Source organism: Crocuta crocuta, unplaced genomic scaffold (assembly GCF_008692635.1).
Source record: "Crocuta crocuta isolate KB4526 unplaced genomic scaffold, BGI_CrCroc_1.0 scaffold243, whole genome shotgun sequence".
NCBI classification, from domain to species: domain Eukaryota; kingdom Metazoa; phylum Chordata; class Mammalia; order Carnivora; family Hyaenidae; genus Crocuta; species Crocuta crocuta.
In genome coordinates, this window is record NW_027529596.1 from 4,263,034 (window position 1) to 4,289,851 (window position 26,818).

The window sequence follows — 26,818 nt, forward strand, 5'->3', positions numbered from 1 at the left end:
AAGAAATCCTTGCTTGTAAGCCTGGAGATCCATGTACATGCTGATGTGAAAGTCTGATTTTTTAAAGTGTGACAGACAACAATACACATGAAATAAAATCACGAATGCTAAGTGCAGGAGTGTGAATTGGTGCAACTGCTCTGCGTGTGGACAATTCTTAAGAAAACAGTCTTTCTGCTCTATAAGCACACCTACGTACACAGGAAAATTAGTTAAAATAGAACTCTGAGCAATGTATACAACTATTTTCAGGCGTAAGCATTAGCAATTTATATGGGCGTGACTAAGTTAGTATTACTTTCAGGCCAGTAAGTCATATTTCATTGTTGGTGCTAGAGTGGAGACTTTCTTCAAACATGGGCAGTTTGTCCTCTGTAGAGTAATTGTCAAAGGTGCGGAAACAGCCTTGGACACCTTGGGAAGCAGGATCCTCTGGCTCCTGGAGCAGCTCTGCTCAAGCCAGCAGGCCCCCCTCATTCCCATTGACACACCACCTGAGCTGAGCAGGACCTCTCCTGGCTCTCTGTGTATCCATTAAATTTGACTCCTGAAGTCCCAAAGTAGGAGGAAATCTGGGCCATGAGACTGTGGTCCACGTATCCAGGACTGGATGGGAGCATTCCTTCTTTTACTTGTTTGTATGACTGTGTTCCTCCAAGATCATAAAGTCCTTGAGGGCAGGAACGATGCCTCTTCACTTTTTATTCCCAGCTCCTCGCACAGTGCTGAATATAGGGAGAATTTAGTCGGTGTTTAATGATGTTGTTAGTAAGTAAACATATGGTAGGAGTTGTGAGTGTTGCTGATAGAGGGAACCTGGCATAAGGGGAGAAAAACAACACAGAACATTCCAGATGTCCAGCGGGAGTAGAGCTGGGGAATAAGAAGCAGGAGCCAGGGTGAGATTAGGGTTACCCAAGGGGAGGGTACCCAGTCCCGTGGGGGGCTGTCCACTGGATTCTAAACCTGAGGCGACCCCAAGAAAAGCCCACACGAGATGATTCCTACAGGAAGTGATGACCTAGCAACAGGCATTCAACATCCACACTGTTTATCAAGCCTCCTGGCCCCTTCATCAAGCTCCCCTAAATCAAATGACCCAAGTTAATGACAAAGAAAATAAGATTTCAGATGTAAGAAGAAACTCAGCACCCCTTTTGCATTCCCTTCACATGTAACCAATAAAACAATTCAAAGCTTGATAGATTCCTACCTGCTGGAATTCTCTTAAACTTATTATTGCCCAGTAAGAGCTAAAGTCTTTGAACATATCAGCACCTTAGGAAATGTGACATTATTGGACTGATATTTTACTACAGCTGACTATTGTGGCACAATATTAGATAAATAGGAAGATATTGGAGGCTATTTAGCAAACCGAAGGACTTTGGGACAATGAGGGCAGAAAGATCCGCTTCATACAGAAAGCTCAGCTAGGAGAGGCTGAGTGTTTCAAAGAAACCTGTCACAAATTTCAAAACATTGCCTAGTCCTGCTAATTTTTATTAGCCTGTGACAAATCAAGGCATACAGGGGTTCATTTTGTGCACAGTAACGCTAAGGAGACTCACACGTTACAGTAGGAAATAAACATAGGATAAATGGTTGGCAGAAAGCTTTCAATTAGATCAATTTTTTAAAGTTTATTTATTTATTTTGAGAGAGAGAGAGAGAAAGCATGTGTGAGTGGGGGAGGGGCAGAGAGGGTGGGAGAGAGAGAACCCCAAGCAGACTCCGCGCTGTGGGCACAGAATCCTACACAGGGCTCGATGCCAGGAACCGTGAGATCATGACCTGAGCCAAAATCAAGAGTTGGACGCTTAACTGGCTGAGCCACCCAGGCACTCCCAGATCAACTTTGTCTGTGATAAAAGCCAAGCTTTCTATAAATTATTTTTATCTGCATAGTGTTTTTCCTGTGTGCTCAGGAACAGTTAAAATCTGGGACTTTGGCAGTGGGCAGGAGATGAAAACGTTGCCTGAAGGGAAAGACTGGAAGGAAGAAGAACACTGGCTAAGGCGCCTGATTTTCCAGAAAGCTCAGGAAAAACACCAGTACTTGATCCTTGCCTTGGAGCAAAACGGGAAGATCAAAATGATCCAGGTTTGCAATCCCAGTTTTATATTTGTACCCTACGTTCTCTCGTTGGGGAAATCAGCGGAGCCCGTGGGTGATCGCCATTTCACGCCTCTCTTACCAGTCATCTGAGGATAGCATTTCTCCACCAGTCTTCCTAGGAGGCTCCAATTAAGAGCATCCTTCCCCAAGTCCCAGCGAAGAACAAAAAAGAATAGATAATTGGCGGCAGCATCTCACCCAGGCAGCATTTGCTGAAGGATTAGTCAGGAGCCCCTGGAGCAGGTATCAAGGTGAAACCGACCCACAGCTGCCACCTCCGACATTGTTTATACCTCATCTGGGGATAATTCCCTGGTACAGTGCCCCCCAGCAGGCTCAGTGTAAGGGAGCAATGATTCCTCTGCGTCCTCAGAACTCATAACGCATTCAGGGATGCTCAAGTCCCTTTTTCAGTTTGTCACCAAAATTGCTTTGTTTACTTTAAGGTTAACGATGCAATCTGCTCAGGGCCATTTCGGAAGGCTTGCAGCAGGCTAATTTATTTTTGCGGCAGGCTATTACCACCTGAGAATGCTAATACCTTCTTCATATTTAAAATGAAGGCTAGCTCATTTATCCTGGGTACTGAGTGGATCTCTCTGCCTGGAACTTGAGGACTCGTTGAATTTATTATTCCCCTTCTGAAAATTAAAGTCAGAAAAAAAATCTTAAATTAGGGCAGCCATCATGAAATTTCAGCATTGATTAATTAAGGTGACTGATGGCCCCGCTGCTGGAAAAAAAAAAAAGGAGTGGAAAACATCCCTGATGCAAAATAGTCTTCCTATGTTGTGTGAGCACTCCAGACAGCACCGTAGAAAGGGTGTCTTCCTTATACACTCTACCACACGACAACACAAGGATTCCCCTTCTTTCACTTAGTACAACTGACCACGTGTATGCATTTCCTAACAGACAATGTCTATTACAAACAAGCCTTTTCTATCCATTCCAAAAAAAAACAAAACAAAACCAAAACAAAAAACCAGCCTCGTGCTGTTCCCACGTCAAAATTGGTTTTGGTTTTATTGCAGCATTATTCATTTTGATTATTCCGGTTCTCCATGTTCCAAAACCCCCTAGACTAAGCTTGATGAAGACTGAAAACCTCTCTCATTCACATTTGTATTCCTCCTCTGCCCTAAGCAGATGCTGATTAAGGATTGAGAGAATGAAGAAATATAAGAAACCTAAGATATGTAATAATTTGTATAAATCTCAAAAATATGATGTTATGTGAAGCAAGAAAGTTAAAGAATTCATATAGTTTGGTAACATTTATAAATAGAAAGCAATATCATTATATACATACATGTATATATGTACAATAATATGTAATATGTGTATGTAGAATACACACGTAACTTTACATCAAAATATTAAAACTTCCATAACTAACACTGTATTCAGGTGACTAATTACCTCTGCAGAAGGAAGAAGACACAGGAACTACACTAAAGAGATCTAGACAGGATTTAAGACTTGATAAAGCCAGGTTGAGGGGTACATCATTGTATGTTCTTTTTTCCTCTATACCTTTAAGAGAGCTCAAAATAAAAGAATGAATTGAATTTTTCATATACTCATTGTATTTCTCCTCAAGGGTAAGGAAGATGATATGTGCCTCATGGTAATATGGGAGTTGCCCAATGTCATGCCTATCATACAAAATGGGATTCACACTGTGCATCTGAGGACATCTCCCCAAAAAAGGAACATGGCTATTCCTTTCCCAGATGTAGAGTTGATAGAGAAAAACTTTCCTCAATGTGCTAATGTAAGTTTCATTTCTTCATTTTTTTCCTTTTTATGTTGGAAAATTATAAACATACAAAAGTAGAGAAAGCAAAGCGTGGAACTTCTTTTTTTTTTTAATTTTATTTTTTAGAGAGAGACAGCGTGAGCAGGGGAGGGTCAGAGAGAGAGGGAGATACAGAATCCAAAGACAGGCTCCAGGCTCTGAGCTGTCAGCACAGAGCCCGACGCGGGGCTCGAACCCACGAACCGTGAGATCACGACCTGAGCCGAAGTCGGACCCTTAACCGACTGAGCCACCCAGGCGCCCAATACGTTGAACTTCTCTGTATAAACATGCAGCTTCAGAAATCATGCGTACGTGACCAAATATTCCTTGTTATTCCTACCACTTCCCGCAACCACCACAAAAGAATTATTTTGAAGCAAATCCCAGACATTGGGTCATTTCATTCCTAAATATTTCAGCATGTATCTCTACATGATAATGACAAAAAAATGGCAGGTCATGATTATTTTTCAAGAAATCTTCTAAAATAATTTTTAAGAAGCCCTTAATATCATCACATATTTACACAGTGCACAGATTTCCTAGATTGCTTCATTTTTTTAACAGTTTATGAGGTCCAAGCAAGGTCCGTTTGTTGCATTTAGTTGATACGTGTCTTAAATCTCTTTTAATCTATAAATCCCTTTCCATTTCTCTTTTTCCCTCTCAACTCATTTACTGAATTTACTGGAGAATTGGTGCCATAGTTTCCCATTTTCTCCATTTTGGGGATTGAACCCTCTGGTGTAATTTAAGGAGTTCTGTCTGTATTCCTCTAATCTGGCTTAATTGCATGAGCTGTGATTTTTTTGTAATAAGATTCCATAGATGCTGCCATATACTTCCATCAGGATTCACAAAAATGACTGGTTGCTTTTTATTTTTAAATAGATAATTTAAAGTCTCTAAGAAAGTATTTGTGTGAGGCGCTTATATCTACTCAGTATGCAGGGGCATTTAATCATACCCAAGGAGTATATTACATGGGATGTTTCAAGCTGAAGAACAGAGAAATAAGGAAGCTGCCCGTAAAGATTCAGATCAATTGATTTTCTTGAGACTTTATCCATCTTATTTGCTTACTCTAATATTAGCTCAAGCCATTTATACCTTCCAGTTTTTCCAAGGATAAGTGGTCATACGCTAAAGAATGCAAGAAACTGCCAATTATAGAGCAAGCAATTGAAGAAAGCCTTAAATTTTTACCACAGTCTTTAGTGAAACAAACATATTTTAAAAGAGAATAATATAGTGTGTTTTAAAGAATTTGGAAACTATTATTTTATCCTACTATGGAAAGATATTGTATTATTTTTCCTCAAATTTAAATGTTAGTTCAGTTCTGCAATTCCAACTCCAGTCATTGTTAGTTTAAATGATAAGTAGGTTTCATCGTTGCTAAAGGACCTGAAATCAAAATATACAGAGACTGCATCAGGATAACATTGCCACATACCGTGTGCCTAAGCGGGAAGAACTCAGTGTACCTCCTCAGTCATTCTAGCCCCTTTCTTCCAACTCCACACAATCGGAAATACTCGGTTCGGTTCTGTGTTCCTCGTTTGGAGCTTATAGGAACAGAATGATGATTAATGCACAGTGAACCAGGGCTGGTGCAATTGGCAAGATATTACACGGGTCATGAAAAATGCTTGCTTTGGAAAAAACAAGGAAGACTTCTCTAGTAAATTATTGAAGTATAATGAGAGTGCCTTTATGGTTATAATAAAAATGTAAATTATCTCTGATTTTGAGCCCTTATGTTTTGCATGTATCATAATTAGCATTTATAGCACTTCTTTTCTGCAACATATTTTGAAATTACTCCATAGACGGGAAGTTTGTAAAAGTTGCTTAGGGAAAACAACTTGGGTTGTGCATGGAAATTATCTTTCTCTAAAACTCTTTCCTTTATGTATGTGTGTGTATACATACATACATATATATGTATATATATATATTAAGTTTATTTATTGTTTAATTTACATCCAAGTTATTTAGCAAACAGTGCAACAGTGACTTCAGGAATAGATTCCTTAAAGCCCCTCACCCATTTAGCCCACCCCCCTCCAGCAACCCTCTGTTTCTTCTCTATATTTAAGCGTTTCTTGTGTTCTGCCCCCTCCTTGTTTTTATATTATTTTTGCTTCCCTTCTCTTATGTTCATCTGTTTTGTATCTTAAATTCCTTATATGTAAAACTCTTCCATTTATGAAGCACTGTTCATTGAACACCTACTAGGTATCATGCATTGTTCTTAGTACCAAGATTAACAGGTCCGTAGAGTATGGTACCGGTACCTGCTGCACGATGGCAGCGCAGCAGAGAGCTGGGAGGGTTAGGTTAGAGCAGTTTCCTAAAAACAATTGCTGAATAGATCTGAAAGAATTACTATTCTGTAGCTTGGCCCAGAAAGGGTATCTAGAAGTTTCTAGCGGGAGTTGAGAAGACAAAGTGAATGCCAAGTGGAGGAGACAAAATGAAAAATGTCACAAAGGTAAGAAATTGCATGGTTTGTGAAGAAAAACTCCAAGTGTCCCAGTGGCTGAAGGAAGAAGGGAGTGAGAGAAGGTGGAGATGGATCTAGTAGGGCTGGATCACGCTCATGGCATTAAGGCACTTGAATAGTGTATAAGAAATAGAAAACCATTGGGGCGCCTGGGTGGCTCAGTTGGTTGGGCACCAGACTTCGGCTCAGGTCATGATACGGTGTGTGGGTTCGAGCCCCATGTAGGGCTCTGTGCTGACAGCTCAGAGCATGGAGCCTGTTTCAGATTCTGTGTCTCCTTCTCTCTCTGATCCTCCCCTGCTCACACTGTCTCTCTCAGAAATAAATAAAACATTTAAAAAATTAGTAAATAAAAGAAATAGAAAAACATTGAAGGGCTTTAAATGAGAAATGACATGATCAAATTTGTGGGTGGCACCTTTGATTCTGCTTTGATACAGTTTTGGGTTTTCTTTTATAAGTTTATTTATTTATTGGGGGGAGTGGGTGCAGAGAGAGATGGAGAGAGAGAGAATCCCAAGCAGGCTCCGCACTGCCAGCACAGAGCCCAACACAGGGCTCAATTCTACAAACCCTGAGATTATGACCTGAGCCGAAATCAAGAGTCAGACACTTAGCCAACTGAGTCACCCAGGCACCCTTTGATGACAGTTTTGAATGGGACAAGATTGCAGACAGAAGATTCAAGCAATAGTCCACTGTTTTCATTGAAGGAGATACGGCCATGATAGTGGAAGGCAGTAGTGGAAGGAGAAGACATTTCAAACAATCTGTAGATGGCAAATGTAGCAGAATGTGGACTTCATTAATTAGTGATTAATGTTATGTAGTTGGGAGAGGAGGGTCCTGAGAGAAACGAAGGAATCAAGGACAGTATGGAGCTTCTAACTTGAAGGACAGACTGAGGGGGTGCTACCCAGTGAGCTATAGAATGGAGTGAAGTAACATGCTGGAAGGAGGTGAGAAATTATGCATTTTGAGATACCTGTAACATTTCTTTTTTTTAAATATTTTTTAATGTTTATTTATTTTTGAGAGAGGGAGAGAGAGAGAGAGATAGAGCATGAGCAGGGGAGGAGCAGAGAGATGGGGAAATGCAGAATCTGAAGCCGACTCCAGACTCTGCACTGTCAGCACAGAGCTGGACACGGGCCTCAAACCCACCAACCACGAGACCACGACCCGAGCCGAAGTCAGACACTTAACCAACTGAGCCACCCTGGTGTCCCTGAGATACCTGTGACATTCCTAAGTAATTAAATATACAACCCAAAGCTTATGGGAGGGGACTGACAAGATCAGTAGAGACTGAAATTGGAACAATTATTCAAACACAGGTGCCGAGGTTGCCCAGAAGGAGTTGGAAAAAAGAAAAAGCAATTGGGCTAGAGCTAAACCGTCAGCATATTAATATTTAACAGGTTGGCAGAGTAAGAGGGTACCAAGTAGGAAATGGAAAAAGAAGGGTTATCAGCAAAGCAAAATTAGGAGTCTTGTGTGAAGAATGTCAAGAGATAAGAAGATTTAGGAAGGCGAGAGCAATTGAGAGTGACAAGAATAAGACACCGTTTTGGGTTTTTTTTTTTAATTTGAGTATGGTTGACACACAGTGTTACAGTATGGCTGACACATAATGTTACATTAGTTTCGGGTGCACAACTTAATGATTTGACAGGTTTGTACATGAAGCTCTTTTCACCACAACGTAGCTGCCACCTGTCTCATTATATCTATTACAATATCACGCACTGGATCCTTATGCTGTGACTTACTCATTCCACAACTGGAAGCCTGTGTCTCCTACTCTCCTTCACCCATTTTGCCCAGCCTCCCACCCCCTTCCTTTCTGACAACCATGAGTTTGTTCTTCATATTTATAGGTTCAGTTCTGCTTTTTGTTTCATTATTATTTTTTTTAGATTCCACTAATGAGTGAAGTCATATAGTACTTGTCTTTCTCAGTCTGACTTATTTCACCTAGCCTAATACCCTAGGTCCATGCATGTTATCTCAAATGGCATGATCTCATCTCCTATTTTAATTTTGAGTATAGTTAACATATAGTGTTATATTAGTTTTGGGCATACAATATGGTGATTCAACAATTCTAGTGCTCATCACTAGTGCAATCCTTAATCACCATCTATTTCACCCGTTCTCTACCCACCTCACCTCTAGTGATTAGCACTGTGTGCTCTATAGTTAAGAGTCTACTTATTGGTTTCTCTCTCTTTTTTTCCCTTTACTTGTTTATTTTGTTCCTTGAATTCCACATAAGAGTGAAATCATATGGTATTTGTCTTTCTCTGACTTATTTAGCTTAGTATTATACTGTCTAGCTCCACCCATGTCATTGCAAGTGGCAACATTTCATCCTTTTTTATGACTGTGTAATATTCGTGTGTGTGTGTGTGTGTGTGTAAGCACTCATGCACGCACATAAGTACACATATGTATTATACACCACATCCTCCTTACCCATTTGTCTATTGATGGATACTTAGGCTACTTCCATATCTTGGATATTGTAAATAATGCTTCAATAAACATATGAGGTGCATGTATCTTTTCACATTAGTGTTTTGATTTGGTGTGAGGGGGTAAATACCCAGTAGTGGGATTATTAGATCATATGGTATTTCAATCTTTAACCTTTTGAGGAACCTCCATAGTATTTTCCAAAGTGACTGCACCATTTATATTCCCATCAATAGGGCGTGAGGATCCCTTTTTCTCCGCAACTTCGCCATCTTTGTTTCTTGTCATTTTGATTCTAGCCACTGTAACTGGTGTGTGACAATATCTCATTGGGTTTTGATTTGCATTTCCCTGATGATCAGTGATGTTGAGCATCTTTCATGTGCCTGTTGGCCATCTGTATAATAGACCTACACTCTTATTTAGATGTCACTCTTCTATGTTACTAGAAAGTCTTATGCATGCCTCCAATAAAGCACTTTTTAATTGTACAGGACTTTATCTTAATACTTTCATGATACGAAAAGTTCCCCAGGTCACAGACATTCTATTTGACTTTGTATTTCAGGGACCTAACAGCAGGTGCCCAACAAATAGTTGAAGCAAGACAGCTGAAGTGTGCCAAACAGCACTGGCAATAGAGAGTGCTTAGTGATAAATAAAAAAGTTTTCATAAAGTAGGATGGAGCAGAAACCAAACAGTGCATGTAGGGAAGGTGAGGAGGGAAAATCAGCCAATGTAGAATATTTTTAAGAAGTTTGAAGGGAAGAGAAGGATGGCAAGGTAATCTAATGGTTGGTACATCAAGGAAGAGTAAGTCAAGGCTGAGAGGAAGGAGCCAGTAGATGGGAGAGTATATTTTGTTGTTTTAATGAATTCAAGTAGTTAAAAAAAAAACTTTAATGGCAAATTAAATCTATTTTACTAAATTTCATGCTCTACATTTAAAAAAATCATAATGTGGCAATTTGTTTTAATGATAGAATAACAAAGTGTACACATAACATTTGTACTGTGGTTAGATACTGTGTTCACAATGGTCCATGAGTCTGTTTGCTTCCTTCTTCAGAATCCTGACATCAGTATGGAAGTGAACTGCATTGATTTATTGCAAATTGAAGGATATAATTTGATAGCTGCAGGAACCTTAAATGGTGTGATTATCTTATGGAATTTTGTAAACTCTACTGTCAAAGAAGTGTAAGTTGTATCTTTAAACAATATAAAAGCTGTACTGAAAAAGAGCCAAAGTAACATTCAATACTTTTTAAAAATGTTTTAATGTTTATTTATTTTTGAGAGAGAGCAGAGAAGGGGAGGGCAGAGAGAGAGGGAGACACAGAATCCATAGCAGGCTCCAGGCTCTGAGCTGTCAGCAGAGCCCAACGCGGGGCTCAAACTCATGAACTGTGAGAGCATGACCTGAGCTGAAGTCAGATGCTTAACCAAATTAGCCACCAGGCACCCCACATTCAATATTTTTTAAAAGCAATAAATAACAATGGTATAACAGTGGTGATGCTCTCCAGAGAGGGTTTTCTGGAAGTTACATTCATGAGATTTGTTCTGCATGTCCAAATCCCTGAGTAATATGAATAAGAGGAAACGTAAGTATTCATATTCCCAAGCCCCTTGACTTTTACTCTTCTCCCCCTAGTACATACTTTCATGTGTGATCCTGTCCTCATTTGTAACCAACACAAAAAGTTAAAATATATTTTTTCCATTTTTTTAATGTTTATTTATTTTTGAGAGAGAGATAGAGAGAGACAGAGACAGAGATGGGGATTGAGGACAGAGAGAGAGGGGGACACAGAATCTGAAGCAGCTCCAGGCTCTGAGCTGTCAGCACAGGGCCCAACGTGGGGCTTGAACCCATGAGCCAACAAGATCATGACCTGAGCTAAAGTTGGACACTTAATTGACTGAGCCACCCAGGTGCCTCTAAAATATATGTTTTAAACACTAATCTCCCTAGAGTCTAACACACATATCTGGCAATGACCATCTAGGTCATCAACAACACCCTTAAAGCCCAACTTTGTCCCAGTCTTCCCCTCTCCCATGCATCTAGCTCCTCTTCCTGTCTTCCCAGGGATACCACCATTTTTCAGCCACCAAAGTCAAGTGATGAGAAGGGTTCTACATGGGTTTTCTTTTTATTCACCACTGCAATGTGTGCAGTGCATTATAGGTCATTGCTAACAAGAGAGTGGCATATGCAATTAAATAAATAGATCTCAACCATTCAGATATGCCCTGCTCCATAGCCAAAAGCTTTACCCACTCCCCACTATCCACTTCTGAATATTCTTACCATTGTCTGTAAAGGAAGTCATGTAACATTGGATTATTTGCTGTGGGTGGGTTGTAAATAATAAACTCTCCCCAGTTGTGTAATTGGGCCATAAGCAAGGGCCAAGCATAAACAGCCTGAGTCAAGAAAACTTGTAATATTGTACTTTGAGGTACAAGGTGGTCAAGAACCTTAATGAATGAATAACAATAAAATCAAGTTTATCTAAGCATTCAGAGGAAGGGGAGAGGTATAAAAGAGGGAGAAGAGCATTAGAAAGGAGAAGAGGAAAGAGAAAATGCAGAAGAAGCCTCCGCTTCTCTATTTACAGTGCCTCAAACACTCCCGGTCCACCTGGACCCCATGCCCCTTTCCAGCCTTCGTCTGAGACTTTTAACCAACTTTTGAGGGAAACTACGCCTCTCTTGTTTGGATCCTGGATTTGTTCTCCTTTGAACCGTTAGTTGAATCAGCTCTTTCTGCAGACTTCTCCCCTGTGCCTCAGCCTGTGCTCTCTTGGGTCCTGCCCTAGAATTCCCATCATCCTTCTCTTCCTGCCTTTCACTTGCCCTTGGGTTTTGTCATGACTGCATACTTGTCACTCGACACCCATATCAGTATGCGCTGTGCAGCTCTTCGCCTTCTTATTAAAGCAGTTCTCATGCTGTGTCAGCCTGTGCGTGACTCACTAGGAAGGGAAAGCAGATAGTCTGTGGTCCTGCTGCCACAGCATCAAGACGGAAGCTCCCCTGAGACTATTCCAACTTGAAGAGGAGATGCTCTTTGTCAAAGGGCTAAGAATTTTCGCAAAGGGTTGCATGCAAATCCAGCACTCCGTCAGAGGAAAGTAATGGTACAACAAGCTGTACATACATTATGTTCCCTCCCCATGAGAAGATGATCATACCAAAAGAAATGATTTAGAATCACTTTAGTATTTTGCAAAACATACAATTTAGTACAGAACTGTCTAATGTAATTTGGGCCCAGCTTTCAAAAGGCTCTAAAGTTGACGGTGGTTTCCACATTCATGGTGGAAGTCACCTCTACCTCTGCTCAAACTTGCCCAAGACCCCTTCACCAGTCAGGAGACATAGCCTTTCTCTTCCTGTTCAAAGTCTTGTGCCTTTTGGGGGGCCCAAACTGGAAATTCTTCTTGCTAGTTACTAACCCACTTTATCGTTTGGATCATCCTCAGGGCAGAAGTATCTAAAAGAGTTTGAGCTCCATACGTCATCAAGCCCAGGGCTCTTCTTCAGAGCTCAGTTCACTCCTGAGCAGCTTCCTCCAACACGCATCAGTCCAAATTAGCAGAGGCAATTTCCACTAAAGGAAATTTCCAGTTTTTGCTACAAGATCTACTTGCAGTGAGAATTTTAAGTGTGGCCTTAGGAGCCAAGTAGGCAGTGCCAGCCTAGGCTTAAGGACTATCACTGTGCTCCCAGGAAACTGCCTAGAGAGATACATAATTCTTTGAAATCTGTGTCAATGGGAGAGGAGCTGCCAGAGTAATCAGTGTGATCAGCAAGTTACCTGCTTGTCTCCTCTATTCAATTCTAACCTCCTAAGGGTCGTCACCCTATTTTATTCAACTTTGCCACTCCACTTACTCAAATAATAGAATTCTATTCTTCAAAATTTCTGAAACTTCCAGGAGGTTATATATAAGCCCACTTTGACCTATTAGTAGAAGGCTAGACCCACTAATTGGATTAAAAGACTTTCTTTAAAATTGTTTTTAATGTTTATATATTTGAGAGAGAGAGAAAGAGAGAGGAGAGAATGTGAGCAAGGGAGAGGCAGAGAGACAGAGAGGGAGACACAGACTCCAAAGCAGGCTCCAGGCTCTGAGCTGCCAGCATGGAGCCCAACACAGGACTTGAACTCACAAATCGCAAGATCATGACCTGAGCTGAAGCTGGGCGCTCAACCCACTGAGCCACTCAGGCTCCCCAAGAGACTTTTAAACACTAAGTTGGTCATGTGGTTACACAGGGCCTTATTAAGGAAGATAAGTTCCAACTCTACTCCTCTCGGTTTTCGCTTCATGTTCAGTGCTATCAGCACTGCAGGAATTGAGCTCTGCATGGGGTATATAAGTAACGCAAGTTGCCTAACTTGTAAATGTTTACCATGTAAATGTATGCTTCACTCCCAGGTACAGACCTGAAGATTGCTTCAAGGTGGACCCTGATTTGGATCCGAAACGCTTTAGAATCAATGACATACTGTTCCTCTTTCGAACCCCTGAATGTGCAAGGTAACTCGGTACTTACTGATCAAGAAATACTGTCTGGGACTTATGTAGATGATGTAAAAAGAGTTCTCCTTATCCAGGCACTAAGGATGGTACAACTGAGAGAAGACATAAATTGGGTGTGCTACTTGGCTTAAGTTTTCTTCCCTGCTACTATCTTTTATAGGTAGGTGGTCCCCCAGAACCTGATTTGCTGTGTGGGGTCTCATTTTCCTTACCGCGTCAGCCTCACAGCAATCTCTACACCAGTAGAAGAGGCAGAAAATGCTCACTTGACCACACTTGTGGCCAAAATGAGGGAGAGCTTGCAGGGCAAATGTAAACTATAGGAGCAGGCTTCATACGACATCTGCTAAAAACTAAGCCATCCCCATCCATTTCTCAGGAGGAAGGACATTGTTCTTTAAATATTTAAGGAAAGCTATGTTTCCTGTCTAGACATGTTTGAGAGCTCTGATTTTCAGGCAACATGTAAAGGGAAACATCTCTAGGAAGAAATCAAAGGCTTCTCTGTTGGTTTCGAGTCACCCTGCGGTGAGCAAGAATGTACAACCTTCCCTACCCCTTGACTCGAAATTGACTTAGTATGAGACTGTTTTGAAGACTTGTTCCACATCGATGCCCACGTGGGAACCTAAGTCACTTTCCAGCCCATTCCAGCAGAGTGTGGCCGAGACAACCAGGCCAGAAGTGGGAACTGCAGAGCAGGAGTTAGCCAGGCTTTTCAGGTGCCCACCTCCAACCCTCTTCCTGGCATTTAAGAGTCAGCTCCTAGGAATACATCTAGCCCGAGCAGTGGGAAAGGGAAGAGTTTTATTTCCCAGACCCAGGCAACACTAAATCTTATTTACTGAGGCTCCCCAACAGCATCTACCAATACCAGGCAGATGAACATTGGTAACGCAAGATAGAAGGTGTGATTTGTTTCTTGAGTGGCTCAGTATCCATAGATGATGAGAGAAGTAATCTACTGAAGTTAAAGCAAGAAGAGCACACTTCGTGTAGGATAGAATATATTAACTGTCCTTCCTTGAGCTTCTCCCTCTCCCTCTAGGAGATCAAGTCAGGATTCCGTGTGCTCCTCATCACAATGTGATTCTAGTAAAGGCCCACAGAGCAGCAAGGTAAGCAAGAAATAGAAAGAGTATGCTTTCCTGTTACATCCCATATTAGTTCAGAAATAGTGACTGGTCCCATTTGACCCGCTCCTTTGAGAGAAGGTCAAGGTGGAAAAACTCTGTGTGTACATATGTGTGTAAAACCTTTTTTGTTTTCCTAAAAAGCAATGTCTAACCTGTTTTTATATATTACTTCCTGTATTTTCACGGCTTTCATATCTGCAAATAATCCATACATATAAATAAAATACATTAAATATGCTGTCTTTACATTTCTGAAATAATAAAGCAATTTTAGACAACCTCTTTTGCCAAAAAGTATTGCACACATTTCACAGGGAAGAGATGACACATGGTGCAATATACAGTGGTTTTCAAACTCTGTTCTCAGTCCCACTTTCATAGATTTGACACATTATATCTCTGGTAGGATTTTGTTTTATTTTGTTTTAATATTTCTTATGTTTATTTTTTTGAGAAAGAGTTAGTAGGGGAGGGTCAGAGAGAGAGGGAGACAGAGAATCCAAAGCAGGCTCCAGGATCTGAGCTGTCAGCACAGAGCCTGACCTGACACGGGGCTTGAACTCACGAACCGAAAGATCATGACCTGACCTAACCAACTGATCACCTAGGCACCCCTCTAATAGGATTTTGTTTTAAAGGAAACTTATCACTGCAAAACTTATTTTAAAACCACTAGTATGGTGAAAAGTGCAAACTCACAAGGATGTAAGAGTCAGAAAGACTTGTACTTCAACCAGGTGCTCCGTTTATTTTCTGATTAGCTTTAGAGACATCGCCTAATCTCTGAGTTTCTGGTTATCAAATAAAACCTAACTGCCATGGTTGCCCATAGAATTGGAAAACATGTACACCACGAACATGGCGTGCATTAGACATGTAATGACTTTCATTGTTATGCCCTCCCTGAGTCACTAGAATGTTGTGTTACAGATACCCTATTTATGAACATGACAGTCTCCGTAATACTTGTTTTAAAATAATTAATTCAAACACAACTTCAGGGGCGCTTGGGGTGGCTCAATCAGTTGAGTACCAGAATCTTGATTTCAGCTCAGGTCATGACCCCAGGTTGCAGACTCAAGTCCCATGTTGGGCTCTGCACTGAGTGTGGAGCCTGCTTAAGATTCTCTCTCTCTCCCTCTGTCTCTGTCTCTGTCTCTCAAATAAAAAAATAAAATAAAAACTTCAAAACTAATGCTTAGAAATGTAAAATTAGGGGCGCCTGGGTGGCTCAGTCAGTTAGGCGTCCGACTTCAGCTCAGGTCATCATCTCACAGTCCATGGGTTCGAGCCCCGTGTCAGGCTCTGTGCTGACAGCTCAGAGCCTGGAGCCTGCTTCAGATTCCGTGTCTCCCTCTGTCTCTGACCCTCCCCTGCTCATGCTATCTCTCACTCTCTCAGAAATAAATAAAAACATTTTTAAAAAATTTTAAAAACAGTTAAAAAAAAGAAATGTAAAACTAACAGAGAACAAACTGATGGTTGCCAGGGGGAGAGGTTGGGGGATGGGCAGAATAGGTGCAGGGGAGGGGGAGGTATAGGTTTCCAGTTATGGGGTAAATAAATCCCGGGGGGAAATGATAGAGCAGAGAGAATATAGTCAATAGTATTTTAATAACATTGTATGGTGACAGATGGTGTCTACACTTGTGCTGAGCATGGCATAACTTAAAGACTCACCCACTTGCTATGTTGTACACCTAAAACTAATGTAACAATGTAACATTGTATGTCAACTGTACTCAAATTTTTAAAAATTAGAAACAAAATGTAAATTCATCTGAAGAATCTACTCATCCAGTGTATCTCATTTCCTTACGATGTCACCAAAATGCTTTCTTTTTCTCTCCTAATTCAGGGAAGCAAACAGAGCATACATGACACAGAAGTTAAAGGTCAGTATGAAGTCACCTCTCTCCCTTGTAACAATTTCTTTGCAGTGGAAGTTCAGGTTCTATAATAGTCTTTTTTTTTAAGAACTTAGTTTTTTTTTAATTTTTTTTTAATGTTTTTATTTCTAGGAGGGAGAGAGAGAGAGAGACAGCGTGAGCAGGGGAGGGTCAGAGAGAGAGGGAGTCACAGACTGAAACAGGCTCCAGGCTCTGAGCTGGCAGTCAGCACAGAGCCCGACGCGGGGCTCGAACCCACGAACCGCGAGATCATGACCTAAGCGAAAGTCGGACGCTTAACCGACTAAGCCACCCAGGCGCCCCAGTTCTAGAATAGTCTTAACGAATATACAGTACATCTTTTTTTGTGGCTAAATGTTGAAGTGGTATAAGATTCAGCAGTCTACGAGGCAGAATTTCCATTATGATGATGCCATTTTAAATACTAATTCTAGGGGCGCCTGAGTGGCTCAGTCAGTTAAGCATCTGACTTCGGCTCAGGTCATGATCTCACGCTGCATGGGTTCAAGCCTGGCGTCAGACTTTGTGCTGACAGCTATCTCAGAGCCTGGAGGCTGTCTTTGGATTCCACATCTCCCTCTCTCTCTGATCCTCCCTTGCTCACACTGTCTCTATCTCTCTCTCAAAAATAAATAAAACATTAAATAAATACATACATACAAATTCTAGATTTTTAAAAATCCAATGCATTACTGAGCTTCTTAGTCTTCAGTCCATAGAGCTTATACTAGATTTGTAAGACTTACACTGGGGGTATACCTAGTTTTAGCTGAGATTTTTGGGATAAGATCAAACATACTTGTTTTTTCCTCCAGGAATCCAGGATTCTATTTGTTAATGCTTTTTTGTTCTCTGCCCTGAGTGAAGTTCTCTGAGGTTGAAAAAATTATTCTGGGGGAAAGAATGTGTTGTCTTATGATTTTCCTACCTGCCTCCTCTTTTATGTTCTATAAAGTGTGTAATTCCAAGTATTGCAAATATTCACGGTAGCACATTAACCTTCCTGTAGGTGAAAACACTGATGTCACAGCAGGCCAGCAACATCCAGCTGACAAAAAACACTCTGCAAGCACCAATTTAGTAGAAGCTCAGCCCCCTATCATTGTTTCTGCTCATGAGGATGGACATCTTCGCTTGTGGACCATGGAGGTGACTGGACCCATTACTTACCTGGAGCAGCAGAGAATGAGCAAGATAAAAGTATTATTGAATGAATCCTAACCTTCTGAGGCTCCAGAGAGCATCCAATTCTAGTATTTTTCAACCTTCTAACAAATGGTGGTTCCACAGCCTTCTCACTGAAAATGCTACTCAAACCTTACAATAGGCCAGCTCTGTATCTCCAGAGCTCCAATGATCAAAACTGCTGAGTTAACTGTTGCAAAGCTTTCTTTGTTTTAAGCTGAGCTATGAGTACATGCCACTAACTATTTCATTGGATATTTAAATAATATTAGAGGATGTTAATGATGTATGACAGCAAAAGAATATAAGAGCACTCAAATATTGAGCTTGTATAAATTTTTAGTTATCTAAACTATTGGAAGAAGTTATCACATTGTAATGAATGTCCTTAAGTATTTTACAATGAAAACATAGCTTTTATTTACCAGAAGATTTTAAATGACTTGGAGTGGAGAGTTTAAAATTGGGAAGACAGAGATGATGGAAAGAAGGATCTTGCCTGGTGCTTGTAGCAGTGAAATCATTAGAGAGGCAAGGGGGAGATCCAGAAAAGGGTCACCATTTTGTACGGCAGATAGACCCAGTGACATGGAATCCCACAGGCATCTGCTGGATAAAACCTCCTGGCCTATCAATAGATTTTAGCTTGTAAGAGGGAAAATCTTGGTTTGAAAATATGAACCTTTTAAAAAATATTTTTTAATTTTATTTAGAGACAGAGCAAGTGGGGGAGGCGGGGGAGTGGAAAGAGAGAGAAAGAGAGAGAGAGAATCTCAAACAGGCTCACATCCAGTACTGAGCCCGACATGGGGCTCAATCTCATGACTGAGATCAGGACGTGAGCTGAAATCAAAGTCAGTCGCTTAACCAAACAAGCCTCCCTGAAAATACAAACAGTTGTTAACAACTTTTCCTGAGAGTATCTTGGTATTAGATCAATGCCTTTTCTTTTTCTGATAGAGAAATAAAAGAGTGACAGAAGAAAGATTATTCTCAAATAAATCTCAGGAAATGATTCGCAGACTCAAATTCTCTCTTCTTTATTCAATGTTTGTTTATTTATTTATTTATTTATTTATTTATTTATTTACTTTGATGAGGAGCAGAGAGCATAAGCAGGAGAAGGGCAGAGAAAGGGAGAGGGAAAGAATTTCAAGCAGGCTCTATGCTGTCAGCACAGAGCCCGATGCAGGGCTGGATCCCACGAACCATGAGATCATGACCTTAGCTGAAATCCAGAGTCAGATGCTTAACCAACTGAGCCACGCAGGTGCCCTATCAAATTTTGTCTTCTGAAGCATGGGTGCTTATTGTCTAAGTGAGGCGGTGCTTGTGGAAAGTCCTTCCTGATGCTGACTTATCCTAAGAACTGAACAATAATCTGCTGAATTTGAATCTCTTACAATTTCTTTATCTTGCACCAATTTTCAAAATAGGTAGATCTGAAAAGATACGTGCAATATTACTGGTTGAGACAGACACATGTAAACCTGAAAAGAATGTTTGTTTAGAAGGGAAATACGTACCTGGAAAAGAAGTCTGAGGAAGTTCATGGAAAGGGTCATGGGAAGTGTAAGAAATAATCCCCAAGAATAGAAAGGGTCTGTAATAATCAGAGTCTAGATGCTCTTCATAGTTGTTAACATCTTTATGAACATTTCATTTCAAGGAAATAAGTCCCTTCAGATAGTTTCAAATTGTTTTTATTACAGAGAAGAGCATCATGTTGTAGTATCAGACATAATTTTTTAGATGGATTATTTATAGAGAAATTCAACTCCAAGGTTAATATTTTATAGACTTTATTATCATACTTTATTCAGGGAAAGCTACTGAAAGATATGCTGCCTTTCACAAAACATTCTGCCATTTCTCTGACGTCGCTGTATACTGATTCATGTGCCAGGTTACTTCTGACTGGAAATATGGGTAAGTCACACTTAGGCAGTCGTCTACAGATAGTTCCGTAACTATGACACAAAGATGGAGGTAGGAAAATACATGACATTTATTGAGACAAAAGAAAGAATGAGAAGGATGCTGAAGCAAGAGAGAGTGTTATGAGTAGCTTGATGAATAAATAGAGTAATGAGTGAATAGAAAAATGAATAGAACCTACTCCATTTCTAGGTCTTTATTTAGAGGAAGACAATCTATTTTTTCCCACACCTGTTCTCTGACCTTCCATATTGGGAAGAATGTAAAGTTTTCATTTTCATTGGATTATGTTGTATTCATCTCATTATAAAGGGAGTAATGGCATGAATTTGGAAGGAAAGGGATTATTTGTTCTCATTAGGGGAACCTTGTATTGACTGATTGTATCTTAGTTGGTCTTCATTCTTTGATGTAACACCATTCTTTTTTCTAATGCTTTATTTCCTTTCTTTTACCTTTTTAATTAATTGTGGATTATCTGTCTTTTCAGCTCACCCAACTTTGAAAGATTATGTGAGTTTGTGAATCACCATTCATGGTGTAAATACATCTTAACATTTTAGTAGTGTTTACTTCTAAGTTTTTCAAAAAAAACACACAAAACTAACCAGTTTGTTAGAATTTAGACTGAAACAGCATCTTTTCAGTTAAACAAAAGCTTGGCCCACTTTTCCTTTTCTTATATTCTACACCCACCCCTTCGCTTATCAATTGCTACTGTAACCTTCAGATTTGCATTCAGGTACTGCTATTATATTAACATTTAAATTTTAGGGGCACCTGGATGGCTCAGGTGGTTAAGCCTCCCACTTCGGCTCAGGTCATGATCTCACTGTGGGTTCGAGCCCTGCGTCGGGCTGGGTGCTGACAGCTCAGAGTCTGGAACCTGCTTCGAATTCTGTGGCTCCTCCTCTCTCTGCCCCTCCCCCATTTACGCTCTCTGTCTCTCAAAAATAAATAAATGGTAAACAAAAAGTAAATTTTACATCTTTTCTTAAAGAACATTGTTCTCATTTCAAAACTTACTTTACAAAAGTCACATCAGTTAGTACCATCAATTATTTCAGTCTTCTGGAGATTATAGAAAATAATGTTTTATATTTATATTCAGTATAATAAGTAGCTTTTACAACATTTGTTTAAAATTGTCTCGGGGTACCTGGGTGGTTTAGTCGGTTAAGCGTGCGCCTTCGGCTCAGGGTTCAAGCCCCGCATTTGGCTCTGTGCTGACAGCTCAGAGCCTGAACCCTGCTTTCAATTCTGTGTCTCATCCTCTCTGCCCCTACCCCACTTGTGCTCTGTCTCTCAAATATAAATAAATGTAAACAAATTCAAGTTATCTTTATTTTATCTGATTTTATTGCTCACCACCTGTCCTATTATACTCTGATATTCTTATTCTTGACTTCCGGCTTTTATCTATCAGTCTCCAAGGTTTCCAGAAACATTGTTTCTGTTTACAGCTGACTGGTAGAAAAATCTAAGGTCAAGCAAATTATATTGCTTTTTAAAAATTGCCTGCATATTTTTGCACTAATTTTACCTACTATGGGGTAATTCTTTTCTAACAAAATACATAGAACTAAAATTTGAAATTATCTACAGAGTTCTCAAACCACACTTCTTTTGAGAGTTATTCTTCTTTGCCTCTGCCTGGAACACTTTACTGCCGCATAACTCTTCTACTTTTTAAAAAATGTTTAATGTTTACTTATTTTTGAAAGAGAGAGAGAGAGAGAGAGACTATGAGCAGGGGAGGGGCAGAGAGAGAGAGAGAGAGAGAGAGGGAGACACAGAATCTGAAACAGGCTCCAGGCTCTGAGCTGTCAGCACAGAGCCCAACACAGGGCTCAAACCCACAAACCACGAGATCATGACCTGAGCCAACGTTAGATCTTAACTGACTGAGCCACGCAGGTGCCCCAACTCTTCTACTTCTTGAAATTTGTGGGGTTTGCTATGATTTAGAAAACTAGCGTAGGGTGGGTTTGGGATCCAATCCAGCCTCATCTATATTATAATTAAAGAAGACTTCTAGATTCTGACCTTAGGCTTCCTTTTCTGTGTTACAGTAGACGTTAAAAGAGCTATGTGGGTAGCCATCTAGTCACTGTTGGAAATCAGGCATCCTCAAACATCATTAGTGGTTGCTTTTTTTGTTGTTAGATAGGATTTTTTTTTAGATCAGTTTTGGGTTCACAAAAAATTGAGTGGAATATACAGAGAGTCCCATACACCCATTCTGCCCTCACCCCCTCCCACACACAGCCTCCCGCACTTTCAGTCTCCTGCACCAGAGTGGTACATTTGTTACAATTGCTAACACATCGGTATCATCCAAGGTCCATAGTTCACACTGGGGTTCACTGTTGGAGTTGTGTATTCTATGGATTTTGACAAATGTTTGATGATGTGTATCCACCATTATAATGTCATATGCAGTAGTTTTAATGTCCTAAAAATCCCGTGTCCTGCCTAATCATCCCCCCTCCTCCCTAACTCCTAGCAACCATAGATCTTTTTATTGTCTCTGTAGCTTTGCTTTTTCCAGAATGTCATATTGAAAATCATATAGTATGTAGCCTTTTCAGACGTCCTTCACTTAGAAATATTCATTGAAGTTTCCTCCAAGTGTCTTTATGGCTTGATAACTCATTTCTTTTCAGTGCTGAATAATATCCCATTGTCTGGATGTAGCACAGTTTACTTACCCATTCACATACTTCAAGACAGTGTGGTTGCCTCTACATTTTGGCACTAATGAATAAAGCTGCCATAAACATCTGTGTGTAGGTTCTTGTGTGGAAAAAAACCAGTTTTCAATTCCTTTGGGTATATACCAAGGAGCATATAGCTGGATTATACAGTAAGAGTATGTTTAATTGTGTGAGAAACTGCCAAATTGTCTCCCAAAACGACTCTACCATTTTGCATTTCCACCAATGATGAATGAGAGTTCTTGTTGCTGCACATTCTCATCAACATTTGATGTTTCCTATGCTTTACATTTGGGTCATTCTAAAAGACGTGTAACAGTATCTCCTTATACTTTTAATTTTCATTTTTAATAGCATATAATGTGGAATATTTTTTTCACATACTTTTTGCCATTTGTATATTTTTCTGGATGAGGGATCTGTTCAGATCTTTTGCCCATTTTTAATTGAGTTGTTTATTTTCCTCACATATTTTAGATAAGAGTCTTTTATCAGATATGCCTTTTGCAAATATTTCCTCCTATTCTGTGGCTTGTCTTCCAGTTCTCTTTTTTTATGTTGTTTTTTTTTTTTTAATTTCTGAGAGAGAGACAGCATGAACAGGGGAGGGTCAGAGAGAGAGTGAGACACAGACTCTGAAAGAGGCTCCAGGCTCTGAGCTGTTAGCACAGAGCCTGACATGGGGCTCGATCCCACGAACCGTGAGATCATGACCTGAGCTGAAGTCAGAGCTTAACTGAGCCACCCAGGCGCCCCACCAGTTTTCTTGACAGTGTGTTTTACAGAGCAGAAGTTTTCCATTTTGATGAAGTACAGCTTATCAATGGTTTCTTTCATGGATGGTGCCTTTGATGTTGTATTTAAAAAGTCATTGCCAAACCCGAGGTTATTTAGATTTGCTTCTAGTTTTATAGTTTTGCATGTTACACTTAGATTTGTTTTCATCTGGGTTTTTTGGCTTTTGGCATTTGATCGGAAAGGTGTTAAGTGTGTTTCCAAATTGAGAGTTTTTATCATGAATGGATGTCGAATTTTGTCAGCTGCTTTTTCTGCTCTCTTGATATGATCATGTAATTTTTCTTCTTCAGCCTGTTAATGGGATGGATTACATGAACTGATCTTCACATGTTGGCCGTCGTGTATAATTCTTTTATTACCACTTGGATTCAGTTTTCTTACATTTTGTTGGGGATTTTTGCATCTATATTCATTATATTCATAAGAGCTATTGGTTTATAGTTTTCTTATAATATCTTCGGGTTTGGTACTAGGGTGTACTGGCCTCATTGAACAAGTTAGCATGTATTCCCTTTCACTTTTATATTCTGGAAGAGTATTAGATAATTGGTAAGATTTCTTACTCAAATATGTGATAGAATTCACCATTAAACCCATTTTGACCTAGTGGTTTCTGTTTGAGAAGGTTATTAATAAATTTCTTTAATAATATAGTCCTGGGGTGCCTGAGTGGCTCAGTCAATTGACCATCCTATTCTATTTTTTATTAATTTTTTAACATTTATTTATTATTGAGAAACAGAGTGAGACCGAGCATGAGCAGGGGAGGGATAGAAAGAAGGGGAGATACAGAATCTGAAGCAGGCTCCAGGCTCTGAGCTGTCAGCACAGAGACCGAGGACGTGGGGCTCAAACCCACAAACTGTGAGATCATGACCTGAGTCGAAGTCGGACACTTAACTGACTGAGCCACCCAGGTGCCCCAGCCCTACTCTTGATTTCAGCTCAGGTCATGATCTCACGGTTTGTGGGATTGAGCCCCACATTGGGCACCAAGCTGACAGAATGGAATTTCTTTGGGGTTCTCTCACCCTTTCCCTCTGCCTCCCTACACACTCCATAAATAAATAAACATGTTTTAAAAAATATTATAGGGCTGCTCAGATTATCTATTTATTCTTGGGTGAGTTTTGTCAGGTTGTGTCTTTCAAGGAATCAGTCCATTATATCCAGGTTATTAAATTTGTGGGCATAGAATTCATAGTATTCCTTTAGTATCCTTTTAATATCCATGAGATCTTTTTTCTAGCCTGGCTAGAAGTTTATCAATTTTGTCGATTTTTGAAAGAAATACTTGATTTCATTGATTTTCTCTATTGAGTTCCTATTTTCAGTTCCGTTGATTTCTGCTCTGATTTTTATATCATTTCTTCTGCTTACTTTGGTGAATTTGTTCTTTTTTCTTTTATCTCATTCTAAAAGGGAAGCTTAGATTATAGATCTTCCTTTTTTTTCTAATATGTGCATGTAAATAGCCCTGTGAACACTGCTTTTGCTGTTTCCCTCTAATTTTGATGTCATATTTTCATTTTTATTTAGTTCAAAATATTTAAAAATTTCCCTTGAGATTTTTTTCTATGAGCTATTATTTAGAAGCATGTTGTCTTGTCTCTATTTTGGGATTTTTCCAGCTCCCTTTTTCTTATTGATTTCCAATTTAATTCCATTGTAGTCTGAGGACATACACTGTATGATTTCTCTTATCTCAAATTTGTTAAGGTGTAATTTATGGTCCAGAATTTGATCTATCTTGGTAAGTGTTCCATGGGTGCTAGAGATTAATATGTGTTTTGATATTGTTGGATGCAGTAGTTTGTAGACATCAATTATACCTAGTTAAATGATGGTGTGATTAAGTTCAACTATGTCCTTACTGATTTTCTGCCCCCTGGGTCTGTCCATTTCTGAGAGATGGGTGCTCAAGTGTCCAACTATGAAACTGTTTTATCTATTTCTCTTTGCAATTCTATCAGTTTTCACCTGTATATTGTGACACTGTGATGTTAGGTACATACATGGTTTTGAAATTTTTTTAATGTTTTTTATTTTAGAGAGAGATAGAAAGAGAGAGAGAGAGAGAGAGAGAGAGAGTGTGAGTGGGGGAGGGGCAAAGAGAGAGAGGGAGACACAGAATCCAAAGCAGGCTCCAGGCTCTGAGCGGTCAGCACAGAGCCCGACGTGGGGCTCGAACTCACAAACTGTGAGATCATGACCTGAGCTGAAGCTGGACGCTTAACCAAATGAGCCACTCAGGTGCCCCTGTTGTTGCTTTTTTAAAACTTAGTTTTGTAAGTATCATGTGGATTGTAGGATGATTATCTCTATAACTGTTTGGATTCCATTTGGTAGCGTTGTTTTCCTTTCTATTTCATCTGCCCTGACATTTAGAAGAAGTTTGACTTTGAGCATACATGGCAACTGTAAGTCATAATGAGGTTGCCATATATACTCAACAAAACATAATTCCTACATATAAAAATTGATACAGGGACGCCTGGGTGGCTCAGTTGGTTAAGCATCCAACTTCGGCTCAGGTCATGATCTCATGGTTCACGGGTTCGAGCCCCGCGTCATGCTCTGTGCTGACAGCTCAGAGCCTGGAGCCTGTTTCAGATTCTGTGTCTCCCTCTCTCTCTGCCCCTCCCCCACTCATGCTCTGTCTCTCTCTGTCTCAAAAATAAATAAACTATAAAAAAATTTTTTTTAAATTGATACAAATTTTTTGCTTTCATTTTTGGTTTTTCAGATTCTATTTTATTTACCATTATAAATGCCTGAGTCAAATTAATTTGGTGGTCTGGGTAGTATTTCCTGAGACAAAATGAATATCTAATTAAAGGTTCCAATGCTTACATTTTATACAGAAGGACATGTTATCCTTTGCAACATCGGTTCCTTCCTGGATCCACCTCACGATGAAAAGGTAGGACCTTTAGTTTTAGTTCAATTCATGAAATAGCAATTGACCATTTCTCTGTGCTAGATACCACAAAAGATAGAAATGCAAGACAAGACTCCCTACTCTTGAGTCATATGTAATACTATTGAATCTTAATAGTATTTTGTCTTGATGGACACTGAGAAATGTATAGAGTTGTTGAATCATTGTATTTAACACCAGAAACTAATATAACACGCTATGTTAATTATACTTGAAATTAAAAAAAGAAAAAACCAAAAAGTCACGTGCCAAATAACAATAGTTTCCTGGTGAAAAGAAAGGATGAGTGAGTGAGGGATCCAGCCACTGACCACTTTACGTCATCTTCATGTTTTGATTTATTTGAAAGAACCTATATAGAAACCCAGAGCTTAAAAGGGCTCACACATCATCTAGTCCTCCACAGTTAGTTTATATAGCTTACATAACTTTATAGAAAGAGATTCTATAACTTTTCCTTAGAAGCCTAATCTAGTGCCCAACCTTTGGGGATGAAAAATACAGCACAGGGAATGTAGTCAATAACACTGTAATAACATGTTATCATGTTATCATGGTGAGCGCTGACAGGTATGTAGCCTGTTGTCCAGTTGAAGGTGACATAACATTGCATGTCAGCTATACTTGAATTAAAAAGAAAGAAACTCTTCCTCACATTTACTCTAAATCCTCCTTGTGATTCAAACATATTCAATGCTATTTTTGTGTGACTGCAATGTAAAT

At 39.8% G+C, this 26,818-nt stretch overlaps 1 protein-coding gene across 1 annotated transcript in view; it reads left to right on the forward strand.

Moving 5' to 3' along the window:
* The window catches only part of WDR64 (WD repeat domain 64), a 127,574-nt gene that overhangs the window by 83,611 nt on the left and 17,145 nt on the right, over positions 1-26,818 (forward strand). The window contains exons 14-22 of the mRNA XM_077761755.1: positions 1,929-2,104; positions 3,723-3,896; positions 9,981-10,111; positions 13,366-13,467; positions 14,519-14,588; positions 16,465-16,501; positions 17,526-17,665; positions 19,525-19,630; positions 26,019-26,077. Coding sequence (XP_077617881.1) covers positions 1,929-2,104; positions 3,723-3,896; positions 9,981-10,111; positions 13,366-13,467; positions 14,519-14,588; positions 16,465-16,501; positions 17,526-17,665; positions 19,525-19,630; positions 26,019-26,077 — 995 coding nt within the window. The remainder of the gene's footprint in view (positions 1-1,928; positions 2,105-3,722; positions 3,897-9,980; positions 10,112-13,365; positions 13,468-14,518; positions 14,589-16,464; positions 16,502-17,525; positions 17,666-19,524; positions 19,631-26,018; positions 26,078-26,818) is intronic.